Raw genomic sequence first — 17,158 nt, 5'->3', positions numbered from 1 at the left:
TAATTAGTGATTGATGGTACGGCCCAGTCCATTGTGGGTGGTACCACCTCTGGGCTGATGGTCCTGGGTTCTATGAGAAAGCCATGGGGAGCAAGCCAGTAAGCAGCACCGTCCATGGCCTCAGCATTAGCCCCTGCCTTCATGTTCCTGCTCTACTTGAGCTCCTTCCCCTTTCTGTTTTCAGTGATGAACTGTTCTATAGGGGTGTGAGTGAAATAACCCCTTTCCTCTCAAAGTTGCTTTTGGTCACGGTATTTCACCACAGCCATTGAAAGCCTGACTAAGATGGGGGAGGTTGCTTGTTTGGGGTGTGTGAGCTTGTTTGATTGGCTTCATTCTGTACTGGACTAAATCTAGAGCCTCACACATACTAACCAGGTGAGCGCTCTACCTTGGGCTACATTCTTACCCCCACATTATGGCTTCCACTAGAGAAAGACAATTGTGCACAGAAGAGTGGGTCTAATGCCCTGCTTTGCATGGTGGGGTGGTAACTGGAGTTCTCAGCTCAACCACATGCCATGAATATAATACACTGAATTTGCATAGCTCTCCCTCAGTGGAATTGCAAGGGCTGCAGATTATCATTTCCAGGAGCAAGAAGCTAGGAGAGGTAACCATCTGAAACACCCTGAGGGGGCAGCAGAGGAAGACTGGGTGACACACCTTCCACCAAGCAGATTGGAAAGCAGTTTCCTGGGGAGTGCAGAGCTTTTTTTTTTTTTAAAGATTTATTTATTTATTATGTATACAACATTTTGCCTCGATGTATGCCCACACACCAGAACAGGGCACCAGATCTCAGTACAGATGGTTGTGAGCCACCATGTGGTTGCTGGGAATTGAACTCAGGACCTCTGGAAGAGCAGCCAGTGCTCTTAACCTCTGAGCCATCTCTCCAGCCCAGTGCAGAGCTTTAAATGGTGGCTTTAGCCAGATTCCAAAGCAGGGTATTTGCTGACCACCCGCAGGCACCTTGTTCTCACATGGTCCATCAGACAAACACGAAAGACATAAAGTTCCAGAACTGACCGAGTCCCAACCTGTATCTTTCCTATGGCTTTGCCCAGCGCCGCTTCCCACTCAGCCCACTACTGACCACCACTCAAATGACTGCACCTAACCCCTAACACCATCCCTTTCTCCAGTCCTTGTCACTCTGTTCTCCTTCCTAAGGGGCAGTAAGAAAGAAAAGGAGAAAACAGTGCCAGTCCTCACACTTTGGTTTCCAAGGAGTGGGTTTTCTTCTCTGCATATTCTTTTGGATTAGCATAGCTGATAACAAGACCCTCTGCCCGCCTTCTACTTCTATGCCCAGTTCTCCCTCCTGGCTTCTACAGTGTGGTGGTGCTGATTATCTTTGAACCCATTCTGTAGCCTGATCATCCCACAGCGTCTGCCCAGGACAAGTCCCCAGGCAGTCCCTTCTCAAGGTCAAGTAGCTCCTACAGTGGGGACTTAATGTCACGCCCAGTGTGAAGCTAAGGAAGATGACCTCGGCATCCACAAAACTGTGCGGTCACAAGTACACTTCTAGCGAGTGGCCAGCAGTGTGGCTGAACCCTAGTGTTCTCCCAAAGAGAAAAATGAGAGGGAAACCAGTCAGTGTCTGGATAAGCAGCCCCAGAATAAGCATCCCATGGAACACAGAACTGAATGCATCTTCCTCAGAGAAGGGGATTGGATAATTGTAGTCTTCTTGCTCAAAGCTGATCACCATAGCTACACTGCAAGCCTGAAGAGAAAGCCCAGTGTCAAGGACCGAGGACAGGGACTCAAACACAGACTTCCTACCTCTTGACTTTCCATTAAGAAATGATTCATCTATTTTAGTTAAGACATTGTGCCAGCTCAATTTTTTTCACATTAAATGCTGACCAGAGTGGTGACCCCTAGTCAAAGCTCACAGATTTACCTACAGACATCTTGGCTTTTTAATTTCTACCTGGAAACGCCTCCCAGAGAGCTAAAGCTATGTTTTAATTTTAAATCACTGGGCTTAAGAGAGCTAGAAAACAAAAATGCCTCTAACCTGTAAGTCCCACTTGCCCAAATACTTCCTGGAATATTGGGGGCTATTCATGTAAGATAACAAGACATGCATTTTCACTTCTATAAACAAGGTTGGTTGTCCCAACTGCACCAAATGTGCTTGATCACACAGAGGCAGGAGGTCAAGATGTATGCTAGCCTCCCGCCCCAAATCCAATGAAGGTGGGAAGTACGTAGCCTTGTGTGTTTTGTCTTTATAAGCCCCTGTCTAATGTAATTCAATGTTGCTGGGTCCTAACATCTTCATTGGGGAGGGGGTGAAAAGTCACAGTGTCAACAATCACAGACACTGGGAGTCAGGTAGAAGGCTTACAACAGACTCCATTTATTTAACAACAGGGAAAAATTTATATACCCTACCAGCACCCAGATATTCTGATCTGTTGACAGTTGACATCCCATGCTAGCCTCTGACAGAACCAGGCAGATTCCTTTTAGCCTGATAAACCTTATCTTTCTACATATTCACCCTTTTTTCTTTATTGCATAGGATGCTCATCTGGAGCCAGAATTCTTTGCTCAGGCCTTGTTGACCCCACCTCAGGAGTGCTCAGCAACTGGACTGTGCCTGTCTTAGGTTGGCCTGCCAAACAAGCTCTTATCCATCTTTGACTATCAGCCCTTAAAGAGCATTCATTCCTGAAGAACAGTTAGGGTTGGGGGACTAGGCAGTAGCCTTTTGAATTACAAATAACCAGGCATGACTAACCTCCTGTGGAGGACTGCAAGAAGGATGCCTAAGAGCCATTAACACCTGAAAAGTCACCTTAGATGCTGTCCACTGATGTCAAATCTACTGCATGAGACATTTAAGGAGAATAAGGATTAACAATACCACCCCACCAATTAAGGCATATATTAGCACCCAGGAAGGATCCAATAGCCTTTTTATATTATGTCAAACTTTTTTAAAAAATGAGAAATCAAAGGTTAAAACTTCTGCCCTTAATAAATTTCAAATCCCAGGTAATTTGAAATGAGGCCTAATATGTGACAGGTACCAGGGCTCAGTCCTATGATTTAAGACATCTTGGATGAGCAGCATAGGACTGGTAATGTGAACAGCCTGTACAGTCTACTGGCTGTCAGAAAAAGGTGTGAATGGGCTCAGTCTGGCACTCCACTAGAACCTTGAGGAGAGCCAATAACTTACCCAATTAAACAGAACCAGGGTTAGGGATAACATACCTAACATCTTTGGAGCCAGGAAGCTGGATAAGAACACCATATCTGTTTTTTTGTTGTTGTTTGTTTGGTTGGTTTGGTTTTTTGAGACAGGGTTTCTCTTTGGTTTTGGAGCCTGTCCTGGAACTAGCTCTTGTAGACCAGGCTGGCCTTGAACTCCCAGAGATCCGCCTGCCTCTGCCTCCGAGTGCTGGGATTAAAGGCGTGTGCCACCACCCCCGGCTACCATATCTGTTTTTATTGGAATCTGGAAAGGACAGGGTGGCACAAGGGATGGGAGTAGAGGAGAAGACTGCATGAGGCTGTGTCTTTATTGGAAAGGTATGGAGCCCTGTGAAGATCTTGTTTTTTGGCAAGTGATTGTCAATAGCTCCTGTGAATCCTGCAACCATTTCCTGAAATGAGCTAGGGTCTACCCAGAGGGACTGGGAATTCTCTAAAGAAAAGGGGAAGACAAATTTATCTGGCTCTCATCCATATGTTTCGTGCCAGCATCCGTGCCTTAAAGGCCAAGTTGGGAGGATTGGTCAAACTTAGAGGTGATTTTGCACAGATCAGAATGTGCTTGATATAATAGGGGCCAAATTGCCATAACACTTCCCCCCAAAAAAACCTGGGTGTCCAGAGAGTCATTGCCAACAATGGCTTCTGAGGGTCATGGCATTGTAGGCTGGAGGTAGCTAGAATGACCATGACCTTTTGTAGTAGATCTCCAGCCTCATGAGTAAGCCTAACTTTGACAGATGGGCAGGTGACTCTCCAACAATGGAAAGAGGTGTCTCGTCTCTTGATTGGGAGTGGGCAGAAAGGCCATACTGTGCCACATAATTGTTGTAAGACTGAGAATGGGTACTGTTCCTTCATTTCCAATTTAAAGAAAAGGGGAAAAACCTGCTTAGCAATGGAAAACCCTAAAAAGGCAAAGGAGGGTGCCATTTGAACCTTATCTGGAACCAATATCAAATGTAGTGATGCAAGATCTCTTAACTCTTTTTCAGCAGTCATTTGTATATAGACGGCATCTGGATGTGCCCGAAGGAGATCATGTTATGGATTAAGAAGATGTCCTTGGAAATATTCACCATGGCCTGAGAAACATATAACTGGCATATTGTAGGGCTATTTTTCATTCCCTCAGGCAATATAGGCCATTAATATCTCTTGGCTGGCTTATGCATATTAGGCTTCCATATTGTAAAGGCAACGCAGTCTCTATCCTGTGGTGCTAGGGGAATTTGGAAAAAGCAATCCTTCATATCTAAAACTAAAATATAATAAGATGGAGCACTAAGGTGTGGGAGGCCTGGTTGTGTGGACCCCATTTTTTCCATTTGATCATTAACAGCATGGAGATCCTGCAGGAGGCAGTAGCATCCTGATCTCAATAACAAATACAGGGATATTGTGTTTACTTGTAGTTGGTTCTATGTGCCCCATCTTTAGCTTGTTCTGCAACTAATTCCTTTAGGATTGACAACTTTTGCTCAGTTATAAGCCACTGTTCCTCCCAGATGTCCTGATTTCCGAGCTATGTCATTGGAATGGGGCTAGGAGGCTCGATTGTGGTGGATTTCTGAGGGACAGTGGCCCTTAGAATTGGAGGTGTGACTTATGTGTAGGACTGTGATTTGCCAAACCTGTCTTTTCATGGTCCTGAAGGTTATCAAAGAAAACTCCATTACCAGTAGCTATGACAGCACCCATATCCTCCAGGATGTGTCTGCCCCAGAGGTTTCTCAGTACTGTAGAAACAATAGGGAGAATGGCTCCCTTGCTGCCATCAAGGTCTCTCCAATGGACTGGATGGGTTTTGAATCTTGTTGACCTACTCCACTAATGGGAGGTCCAAGTCTAAATTTCCAATAGGGGAAGCAGAGTGCCTCTGTTTCCATTAATATGGTGACATCAGCACCCATGTCCACCAAGCCTCTGACAGCTTGTCCATCAAGATAGACAGTTAGCATTGAGGAGCATGAAACAAAGGGCAGTGTCCAATAGATTTTGTCCCTGTTCGGGTGCCAGGTGTTGCTGGGTCTTAACATCTTCTTTGGGGGAGGGGGTGAAAAGGCACTATGTCAACAAACAGACACTAGGAGTCAGGTAGAAGGCTTACAGCAGACTCCAATTATTTAAAAAAAAAAAAAAAAAAAAAAAAAAAAAAAAAAAAAAAAAAAAAAAAAAAAAAAACAAGGAAAAACTTAAATACTCTCCCAGAACCCAGGCATTCTGATCCATTGACAGTTGACATCTCATGCTCGTCTCTCATTGGCTAGGCATAATCAGGACCTCTGGCAGGGCCTGTTGCCAGGCATTCAGTGTTCCTTATTGGCCAGGCAGGTTCAGTACCTCTGACAGCACCAGGCCAACTCCAGGTTGGCTCCTTTTGGCCTGATAGACTTTACCTTCCTACAAGTCACCACCATTCTCTGGAAACCCTGGGATGGACCTGGCCAGTGTCCATCTTCCTAACCAGTAATTAATTAAGCTTGCTTCAAATTTGACTCAAAAAGACTATGGTAATGGTCTTATTCCCACACAGTTGGAATTGGCAACAGGAAATAATATTTAAGCATAAATGCCTCAAAAACCATCCTGGCTTAAACCAGAGAGACACAAAGGGGATGGTAAATAATTTCATCTTAGAAAAGCTGAATCCTGTCTTCTTGAGGAAATATGACAAAAACATACCTGGGTTTAGCTTCTTTATAAAGTACACAGAATAATCTCTGCCTCAGAGAGTTAACATAAAATGAAAACACACACATACAAATAATTATTATTGTCAGCAGTAGCTGTTATTATTTGTCTGAATGTGTGTCCTATAATTTTGGTAATAGTCTCTGTTCGGGTTTCTGTAACAAAATACCATAAGCTAAGCTTATAAACAATACAGGTTTGTTTCTGAGGCAGATTCAGGGTCTGATAAGGGCCATTTTCTCCCTTTCCTCAGCTGGTCGTACCATGTAGCTTTCTGAAGTACCTTTATAAAAATACTAATACCACTCATGAAGGTTCTGTAACAGATCCCCAGACCTTAGTAGGCCCCGATACCTTATCACAACCTACTCCATGATGGAATGGCCATTTGGGGCTGTAAAACCCAGTACTCAGAGAACACTACCTGCCAAAACTAAAGCAAAGAACTTCATCCATCAAAGTCCCTAAGTTCTGGGAAAGTCTCTAAAAGTACTAGCCTTGATTTTTTGCTTCTGTAGTTACACTTTTGGCTAACTGTTCTTGTTAACTGTTTGTTGTTGTTGCTGTTGTTGTTCTTAAAAGCTCTCCCTGAGAAAGGTGTAGGGCTACACTGGGCCCCTAAGCACCCAGTGTAGATGCTGGCTGGCCGACCAGCTAATAAAGACTTTCTGTTGGTTTAACCCCACATCTGAGCATCTTCTCTAGTGAATACCCTACAACAGGCTCCACCTTCATGAGAAAATCACCTTTCAAAACCCCAACCCAATATTATTCTCTTGTTTTCAAGCAAAAGATAGAAGGATAGATGCTGTGGAATACTCCTCCTATCTATTGTGAATAGGTATTACTCTCGCTGGTTAATAAAGAGCTGATTGGCTGTGAGTCAGATAGGAAGTATAGGCGAGACCGCCAAACAGAATGCTGGGAGGAGAAGGGTGGGGTTGGAGGAATCACCAGGAGAGACAGAGGGACCAAGAATGCTGGAGGACAGGTAAAGCCACAAGCCATGTGGCAATACATAGATTAATATAAATTGGTTAAATTAAATTGTAAGAGCTAGTTAGCAATAAGACTGAGCTCTCAACTGAGCCTTTACAATTAATATTAAGTCCCCATGTTGGTTATTTGGGAGCAGATGGTAGGGATAAGCACCTTCTACCAACAGGTAGATATTAGCATTGATGTGGGAACTTGATTTTAGCTAAAAGTAGACCCAAAGAAGCTCCAAGAAGGACTCACTCGTTTTGGGGTTGGCTCAGCGGATACTGTGTGGTAGTCTGAATGTAACTAGCCCCCATAATCTCACAGGAAGTGGCACTATTAGGAGGTGTGGCTTTGTTAGAGTGGGTGTGGCCTTGGAGGAAGTGTGTCACTATGGAGGCAGACTTTGAGGTTCCCTGTGCTCTTAATACTGCCCAGTATCTAGCCAACTTCCTGTTGCCCGCAAAATGTAGGACTCTCAGCTACTTCTCCAGCGACACATCTGCCTGCACGCTGCTGCCATGCTCCCCACCCTGATGACAATGGACTGAACCTCTGAACTGTAAGGGAGCCCTTCAGTTAAATGTTTCCTTGATAAGAGTTGCCATGGTCATGGTGTCTCTTCACATCAATAGAAACCCTGACTAAAACAGCCTCTCTTGAGCAGAACACAAAATGACAGGTATCCTAGTGGCCCACATCAGACCTCCAGAACCACACAAAACCAGAAAATTGGAATTTTCTGGTGGATAGATGGTAAGTCGTCAATAAAATCAAGTTTTTGCACTTTGACTTTTGTGAGTCAAGATCACACTGGGATACATGACAGTGTCCTTTAATATTGTTTTTCCAAACAGCACAGAATATGTAAACAGGACCTTGATTTCTCTTTCCTCCCTGCACCCCTTTTATTTCCCTACATGAGAACAATTGAACATAAATAACTAGAACTAGGAAGACATGGGAAGAATTTGAGATCAGAATCTCAGACACCCAGAGGAGAAATTCCTGACACAAGGTCTTCAGGACTTCCAGACGCTGTTGAAAAGCAGCACGCGTTCGGAAGCAGCAACACAATACCACACAGCTCTCAAGGTGTCATTGCCATTTCCATAACGCTTAGATGTTGCAATTTTAAAATTCATGTGTGGTCTGCAATATGCAGCCCCATGCTGATGAGGCCCACTGATGTTTCCTTGTAGAGTGTGGGCTTCTGTCAAGATTGGTAATTGTCACAGTTTTCATTGTGCCCTTGTTTCATGTGCATGTGGGTATTAACTTCTATACCGGTGTCTATGCATACCCATGGCAACCTTGTTGATCATGGAACTTGACAGGGTTAACCTGGAGAATGTGGAAGTCGGACAGAAGCACCGGAGAAGCATGGTTGGAGTAACTGAGGGTTCCTGAGCCTTGTGACAAAAGGACACTCACAGTTCTGGCCACACTGCGCAAGGGTGGGTCCACCACCCACTGCTCAGTCCCTATTCCCAAGGCTCCTACCTCACAGCAGACCTACAGTGTCACATTTTATGTGACTGTCAGTGTGACTCACCATGTTGTGCAAGGGGAGGAAGATCGCTATCTGTTGGGCAGAGGGTACGTTGTGCAACTACTTACACTCTCCAATATCTGTTTCCTAGTGGTGAGCTAGAACAGTTGTAACATATGGGCACTTTCTTGTGTTTCTGGACGTGAAAATAGAGGAGGCTAAATGGTGTGACTTCTCTTAAAGGCTCTTGGTGCTTTACAATGTCTAGAGCATTTGGCCAGCTTTGAAAACTCCATCCTCAGACATCTGAAACAGATGTCTGAGCCCTCCTCCATTTGCCAACCTGCATTCAGTAGCCTGAACTCAGCAGCCTAAACTCAGCAGTCTGCACTTGACAACAAACCTACACACACACACACACACACACACACACACACACAAATAAAAATTAAATATGTCTTTTAAAAAATGGAGATTGAAGGGAAAATGAGATAAGGAGGACATGACTATTCCTAAAGCATGGAGAAGATTTGTGTTGTAGATATAAAAAAAAAGAAGAAGAAAGAGAGAAAAAGTAGGCAGGAGGAAGAGTCCAGTTTGAACCTGGTATTCAGATAAACCAGACTGTGAAAGGAGAGAAGGGGAGGGAAAGCAAGAGAGGAGCCACAGACCAAGAGAAGCAGTCTGGGCCAAGAGGTCAAGAGACCAGTGTAGCCAAAATGGCTGTGTTTTATAGGGGCCGAGCACACATCATGTATCCTGTGCAATTGAGGCAATCACAATTGTTTATGGAAGTGAAAACACACGGCTTGAACAACAGCCCCCAGCATTCCAGGGGTTGTCTATCCTTGGGCAGGTGGGCCTTACAGGTTAGAGGCATTTTTACAGATTTCTTAAGCACAGTCATTCAAACTTCAAACATAACATCTGCCAGAAAAGAGAGAAAGATGAAGAGCCGTGTTCTCATAACCCCAAACTTTAAAGGTTTAAGATCACCAGAGGAAAAATCAAGGGAAGGAACCTAAGAAGAAACATCCAGTGAGGCAGGAAAGAGCCATGTCTGAAGGGAGGGAAGGAAGGCCAAGAGCTGCCAAGAAGACAGTTTCAGTGTGCACATTCAGCGGGTCCGAGAACCATGGAAGTGAGAAGGGAGCGCAGGGATGAGGTTTTGTTTGACAGGGAAACCGTACGAGGCTGTCACTGGAGGATGAAGCGGTAACAGATGACTCAGAATAGTGACATATGGGACAGCGACCTATAGGCACCCCAGGAACAGCCCCAAGTCTAGAGTACGCTAAGGGAAAGTTAAGACTGAGCTGAAGATACCCAAAGGCCAGAAGTTAGTTGTATACTCTAAATGAGCCCAGAAATTAACCCAGCTCAATAGTCTCGGGTTCAACTATTTGCCAACAGCCACGAAGATCCATGGCATGCAATGGTGTAGCATATTGAACACAGATTTGAATTCTGCACACTACCAGGCAAGTGGGCAGGACTGAATTGTTCAGGTAGTGAATGAGCTCGGCTGGCGGCTCAGAGTCGGCTCTTGATGCCGTTTTTTCCTCAACACCTGAAAACAGTATTCAAAACACAAAAAGCATTTCCAGAAGAAAACAATCATTACCGTCATGGTTGGAACAGGAGGAAGACTCCAGAGAAGTGGAGATCTTAGAACGCTGTGCCAGCTAGTTTTACATCCACTTGACACAAGCTAGAATCATTTTGAAGAAAAACGTCAATTGAGAAAATATCCCCGCCAGATTGGCCCATGGGCCCATATGGTGCATTTTCTTGATTGATGATTGATGTGGGAGGGTCCAGTGCCTGGGAAGGCGGTCCTGGGATGTATAGGAAGAAAGCCTTGAGGAACAAGCCAACGGTCAGCATTCCTCTGTGGCCTCTATTTCAGCCTCCAGGTTCCTGTCCTGATTGCAGGATGATGGACTATAAGCTGTAAACTGGAATAAACCCTTTCCTCCCCAAGCTGCTTTTGTCATGGTCTTAGGATTTGTATCATTGTGATGAAACACCACGACCAAAAAGCAAGTTAGAGAGGAGAGGGTTTATTTGGCTTAGCTCCTTATCCATGGCCTTTGCTGAAGGAAGTCATGACAAGAACTCAAAAAGGGCAGATAACCTGGAGGCAGGAGCTGATGCAGAGACCATGTAAGGTTGCTGCTTACTGGCTTGTTCCCCATGGCTTTGTTCAGCCTGCTTTCTTGTAGAATCCAGAACCACCAGCCCAGGGATGGCACCACCCACAATGGGCTGGGCCCTCCCACATTAATCACTAATTCAAAAAATGCCTTCCAACTAGATCTTATAGAGGCATTTTCTCAACTGAGGCTCCATCCTCTCAGATGACTCTAGCTTGTGTCAACTTAACAGAAGACTGGCCAGGACAATTGACCCCTTGTGAACTTGACACACAAGTATATCACGGTTAGACCACAACCATTCTTTTCTTGCTCATCTCTGTTGGGGACTGTGGACCCCCAGACTCTGAATTTCCTGTGAGCCCCCTACCAGCTGGAGTAAACAACTTATTTTCCTATGCTTGCAGCTGCTCTGAGGACGAGACCCTCAGGAGTTCCTGATGGCAGGGGAGTGGTTTCTGGTGGGCTTGCAGCTGAGAGTTAGGGTGTGGCCATTAGTCAAGGGGGCATTCTTGAGGAATTCTTGGCATTACCCCTCTGTGTGTGTGTGTGTGTGTGTGTGTGTGTGTGTGTGTGTGTGTTTCAATCTCCAGCCCCTTGCCTGACTCGTGAACCATACCATAGCCTGTAGCATGTAGAGCAGGCATTGTGCTACAATCTCAAAGATCACACATTAACATCCACGTCACACCTTTAAAAGATTTTGCTAACTTTAAAATCCCGCAGTCTTTATAAATTCAAACATTTTAAAATTCAAGTCTCTCTGAAAATCTAAAAATCTCTTTAAAATTTTAGTCTCTCAACTGTGGGTTCATACAAAATAAAAACCAAGTTAAATATTTTCTCACTTCAAGAGAGAAGAACCAGGCTGGTCCTCTTCTTTGGTCGGGGCGCCATCATGTCTGTCCTGACGCCACTGCTGCTGAGAGGCCTGACCGGCTCGGCCCGGCGGCTCATGGTGCCGCGCGCTCAGGTCCACTCGAAGCCGCCGCGGGAGCAGATCGGGGTCGTGGAAGTCACCGTTGGGCTCACTTCCTGCTTCGTCTGTTGCCTCCTGCCTGCGGGCTGGGTCCTGTCGCATCTGGAGAGCTACAAGAAGCGGGAGTGAAGGGAGTTTCCTCCCCCTGTGACTAGACCACCCTTGCCAGCCCATCTTGATCATGTTTCCTGCATTCCTGGCTGGCCTTCCCTGGGATCATGCCATTCAATTCCAGTCACCTCTTCTGCAATCATGACCTCTCGATGTTTCCATGGTGATAACTGGAACCACATATATTGCTGCTGCTTGGTGGGGTCCCCCTTGTAACAATAAAGTCTGTTTAAACCTTAAAAAAAAAAAAAAAAAGAGAGAGAGAGAGAGAGAGAGAGAGAGAGAGAGAGAGAGAAGAACCAGAGAATCGGCACAATTTCAACAACACAAAAACCAAACCCCAAAAATGTAAATAACTCACCTTCCAGTGTCTGGGATCCACTCATGATTGGGCTCCTCTGAAGGGCTTGGTCACCTCTCCAGCTCCACTCTCTGCAGCACACACAGCTTCCAAGGGTGGGCAGGCTCCTCTCCACCACCGCTGCTGTTCTTGGTGGCCATCTCGTGGTACTGGCATCTCCAAACACTGGGATCTTCTGCTGCAACCGGGCTGCTCTTTCACTGATAGCCTCTCATAGGTTCTCTCTGTGGTGCCAAGCCTCAGCTTCTCACATGACCTGTTCAATCCTGGGCCTTCAGTTGTTACTGAGGCGACTTTAGCTTCTGTCGAATTGATAAAAACTATCCAGCACACAGAAAATGAGAGAATCAAGTCATCTTGCTTTTCAGTGACAGGACTTTCGAGCTGTGAGGAAGGTGAGAGAACAGAGTCTACAGATTGGAGAACAAACTTCGGAGTGTAAGTCGTCTGCTGTAGGTGTGTGCTTCAACGAGACGCCTGCTTTTCCCACAGAATCTTTATGAAACAGCCCGCTTTCATGATGACCTGAAGTAAATAAAGATGGTGTTGTGGTTCATGTTTTGATTGATTCATGACATTTTTATAAAGGAAACAGACACTGGAGCCAAGATGACAGTGGATTTGAAGGTTCTGAAAGGCAGGAAATTAGGCCAATAAGTGAGTAAGAGGGTAGAGTCCTTCCCTGAATAGAAAGCTGCTGTGCCTTAAGACTTTGCCAACACCCTGGCTGTGTGGGAATTTCGAGTGATTGCTGCTGGAGAATTCCCTGAAATGCCACAGTCTCCTCAGCAGCTGTGGGCCTGGTGCCACTCTCAGGCCCTCAGGCCAGTGCTAAGACAATCTGGACATGAAGAAGATGGAACAATGGAAAGGGGAAATTCACAGGGACCCCCTGAAGCCCTTACAACCTCCATCCATGACAACACAGGTGAGCTGCACAAGCTTGAATGTCCATCACAGAGCCAGCATCCGTGTTGCAAGGAGGGCCTGTTTGTTTGTCCTGGCCGCCTGGCTAGCTTAGCCCCAAAATAACCACACAGAAACTGTATTAATTAAATCACTGCTTGGCTCATTAGGTCTAACTTCTTATTGGATAACTTTTACATATTAGTTTAATCCATTTCTATTAATCTGTATATCACCAGGAGGTCATGGCCTACCAGCAAAGTCTCAGCACATCTATCTCTGGCGGTGGGTCCATGGCATCTCTCTCATTGTTTTCTTCCTCCCCGCATTCTGTTTAATTTTCCCCATCTAACTAAGTTTTGCCCTATCAAAGGCCAAAGCATTTTCTTTATTAACCAATGAAATCAACACAAAGACAGAAGGACCTCCACATCGGGATGTGGAGAAGCTAGAAAAGGAGATCCAGCAGCAGGTGGAGGAGCTGTGGACTTGGATGCTGCTTCTTATCCATGAGATACATAATAAATGTGTGTGAACTGTGAGGGAACCTGGCGTGTCACGCTGAACCTCCACACATGGCAGCCCACTGCTGGTGTTGATAGAAGGAATCTTCCAATCTTTATGATTCACCTGCATCCAGGGCTCCCACCTCTTTGAAAAATACTGACAGAAATTAGCCAATGATTTAATGCATACATCATATCCTGATAGACTCTATCTCAACTCTGACAGGTATAAGCTACCTGTTGGGGACTGCAGACTACCAGACCTCGAATTTCTTGAGCACTCTGAGCACAAGACCCTGATGGTTGGGGAGTAGGTTCTGATGAGTCTGCTGCTGAAAGATCCTGAGAGCTGGGGTGTGGCCAGAGCCTTATATAAGCTGCCCCTGAGCACAATAAAGTGGGCATTCTTGTCTCAAGGATGTTCCTGTGGCCCTGTCTGTCTGTCTGCCTCTGTCTGTATGTGTGTGTTTTTAAATTTTCAGCCTAGTTCCCATAGTGCGTAGCTAATAGAGCATAAAATGGAACTGGTATGGTTTTACGGCTCCCCAGGTGACATGGAAGATAAATCTGTGAAAGGCTCTGTCATCATTCTGTCAGGCCATCCACGTCAGGATTCCATCAGGCCATCCACTGCAGTGAATTTCATGAGCACGAGCTCACTTCACATTTAAATTGCTGTTGAATAAGCCCCTTGGTCAGAAGTCATTTATGGTAATACCTTGACCTGCCTATGTGATATAAGCCCAACAAATTGTAGCCTTGGCAAAAGCACCAAGGTCAAGAAAGATAGATCCATATCTAAAGCAATGATAAAGCATATCTCTTCCAGTGAAAACAACTTTGTCTCTTCTGAGGTGGATGGAGTTCAATGCAACCATCAGCTCCTGAGCATTGATGCCATTTCCGAGATTGCCATGTAGGGTACTCAAGAGTGACCTCAGACTGAACAGTCTTCATGAACAGAAGTCCACACTGCTAAATTCTTGCATGACTTCCATCCTTATACCATGGCCACTTTACATGTCTATCAGGCATGGGTGGGTGGAATGGGTTGGGAAAGAGCCTGAACAATAGGGGTTAAACATGGTGACTCTCTAGAAGTCATCAAGAAAGATCTATGCATATATATCCTTGTCACCAATTTTCAATCTAGGTCCATCTTAAGGTGACACAAGCCCATAAAACCTAGCAAAATTCTTCACAGACCTCGAAAAAACAGTACTCAGCTTCATACGGAAAAGCAAAAAACCCACGATAGCCAAAACAATCCGGTACAATAAAAGAACTTCTGGAGGCATCACAATCCCTAACTTCAAACTCTACTGTGGAGCTACAGTACTGAAAACAGCCTGGTATTGGCATAAGAAGACACAGGAGGACCAGTGGAACTAAAAAGAAGACCTGGATATCAATCCACACATCTTCAAACACCTGATTTTTGACAAAGAAGCAAAAAATATCAAATGGAAAAAAGAAAACATATTTAGCAAATGGTGCTGGCATAACTGGATGTAGAAGAATGGAAATAGACCCATATCTATCACCATGCACAAAACTCAAGTCCAAATGGATCAAAGACCTCAACATAAAGCCAGCCACACTGAACTTCATAAAAGAGAAAGTGGGAAATACACTTGAACGCATTGGCACATGAGACCACTTCCTAAATATAACCCCAGCAGCACAGACAATGAGAGAAACAATTAATAAATGAGACCTCCTGAAACTGAAAAGCTTCTGTAAAGCAAAGGACAATCAACAAAACGAAACGACAGCCTACAGAATGGGAAAATATCTTCGCTGATCCCACATCAGACAGAGATCTGATCTCCAAAAATACAAAGAACTCAAGAAATTGGTCACCAAAATAACACATAATCCTGCTGGGTGATGGTGGTGCATGCCTTTAATCCTGGCACTCAGGTGGCAGAGGCAGGTGGATCTCTGTGAGTTCAAGACCAGCCTGGGCTAGTTCCAGGACAGGCTTCAAAGCTACAGAGAAACTCTGTCTCAAAAAAAAAGAAAAAAAAAAACATAATCCAATAAAAAAAATGGAGTACAGATCTAAACACAGAACTCTCAACAGAGGAATCTAAATGGCTGAAAGATACTTAAGGAAATGTTCCACATCCTTAGTCATCAGAGAAATACAAATCAAAACATCTCTGAGATTCCATCTTACACCTGTAAGAATGGTCAAGACCAAAAACACTGATGACAACTTATGCTGGAGAGGTTGTGGGGGAAAGGGAACACTTCTGCATTGCTGGTGGGAATGTAAGCTGTTACAACCCCTTTGGAGGTCAGTGTGGTGATTTCTCAGAAAATTAGGAAACAACCTTCCTCAAGACCCAGTAATACCACTTTTGGGTATATATCCAAAGGATGCTCAATTGTGCCACAAGGACATGTGCTCAACTATGTTCATAGCAGCATTGTTTGTCATAGCCAGAACCTGGAAACAACCTAAATGCCCCTCGACCGAAGAATGGATAAGGAAAATGTGGTACATTTACACAATGGAGTACTACACAGCAGAAAAAAATAACGACATCTTGAAATTTGCAGGCAAATGGATGGAGCTAGAAAACATCATATTGAGTGAGGTAACCCAGACACAGAAAGACAATTATTACATGCACTCACTCATAGGTGGTTTTTAAACATAAAGCAAAGAAACCGGCCTACAAACCACAATCCCAGAGAACTTAGACAACAATGCAGACACAAAGAGAAACTTACATGGATCTAATCTACATGGGAAGTAGAAAAAGACAAGATCTTCTTGAGCAAATTGGAAGCATGGGGATCTTGGGAGAGGGTTAAAAATGGAAGGGAGAGGCAGGGAGGGGAGCAGAGAAAAATTTAGAGTTCAATAAAGATCAATCAAAAGGGTGACACAAACATTCAGTCTATAAAACCATCTAAACAAACCTTGAGGCACTGTCTATGGGTTATTACAGAACCATGGTGGAGGCTCTCTCTCTTCTAGAAAAAAAATAATGCTTATTTTTGCAGTGATAGGTATTGAACCCAAGGCTTCTGTCATGCTCCACATGGCTGAACCACGAGGCTACACCCAATCATTCTTCCAGGAAAAATTCAAAACTGGGTACACTTCTTGAAAGCCTACAAGATTTCCAACAGAAGGATTTCCCTCCACCCTTTTGTTAAAGAAAACATCCAGAGTGGAGCGCTAGAGATGAGTTACATACTTTGTTCATGTGCCTACAAACCAGGGCTGAACTGTCTTCTCCAAGTATTAGAGAGTCTTCTCATGAGGGTGTATGCATGGGCTGATAGAGAGGATACACTGTAATTCCCCTGTAGAAGTCTCCAATAGTGTCCCAATCCACATAACATGCCTTGAACAATCAACTCCGCAAGGTAGATCAAAATATCTGGAACTGTTGCAAATCCTTCTGGTTTTCTGAGTGATCTGGCCCCTGTCTGTAATCACATAAATGTACACATCATGACAAACATCATGTGTGCATTACTTTTTATTAGTTTAGAGTGTATACTAGGGGAAAATATGTACCCTCTGACATGAGTCACAAGGGTTCTAGCTATTTTTCTGTAAGTATTTGAGGAAGGGCTAAGCCCTAAGGCCATAGCTCTCTGTGATACCCAATGACTGCCATGTATAAGACAGAGCTGAAGATCAAGGAAGGAACAAGCATCAATGACCAAAGAAAGTTGACTCTAAAATAATTTACTGCAAAATGGAAA

The 17,158-nt window shown here is 44.5% G+C and overlaps 1 protein-coding gene across 1 annotated transcript; it reads left to right on the top strand.

Annotated features, from left to right (window-relative positions):
• The first annotated feature begins 11,424 nt into the window (after positions 1-11,424).
• On the top strand, positions 11,425-11,793 carry LOC126514755 (cytochrome c oxidase subunit 8A, mitochondrial). The gene has a single exon (XM_050163883.1). It carries the CDS (start codon positions 11,462-11,464, stop codon positions 11,669-11,671), a length of 210 nt encoding a protein of 69 aa, XP_050019840.1. The 5' UTR covers positions 11,425-11,461; the 3' UTR covers positions 11,672-11,793.
• The last annotated feature ends 5,365 nt before the right edge of the window (positions 11,794-17,158 follow it).

Source organism: Alexandromys fortis, unplaced genomic scaffold (genome assembly GCF_014885135.2).
Source record: "Alexandromys fortis isolate MF-2015 unplaced genomic scaffold, M_Fortis_MF-2015_v1.1 scaffold_125, whole genome shotgun sequence".
In the NCBI taxonomy this organism is placed as follows: domain Eukaryota; kingdom Metazoa; phylum Chordata; class Mammalia; order Rodentia; family Cricetidae; genus Alexandromys; species Alexandromys fortis.
This window is presented reverse-complemented; position numbering and strand designations above follow the sequence as displayed.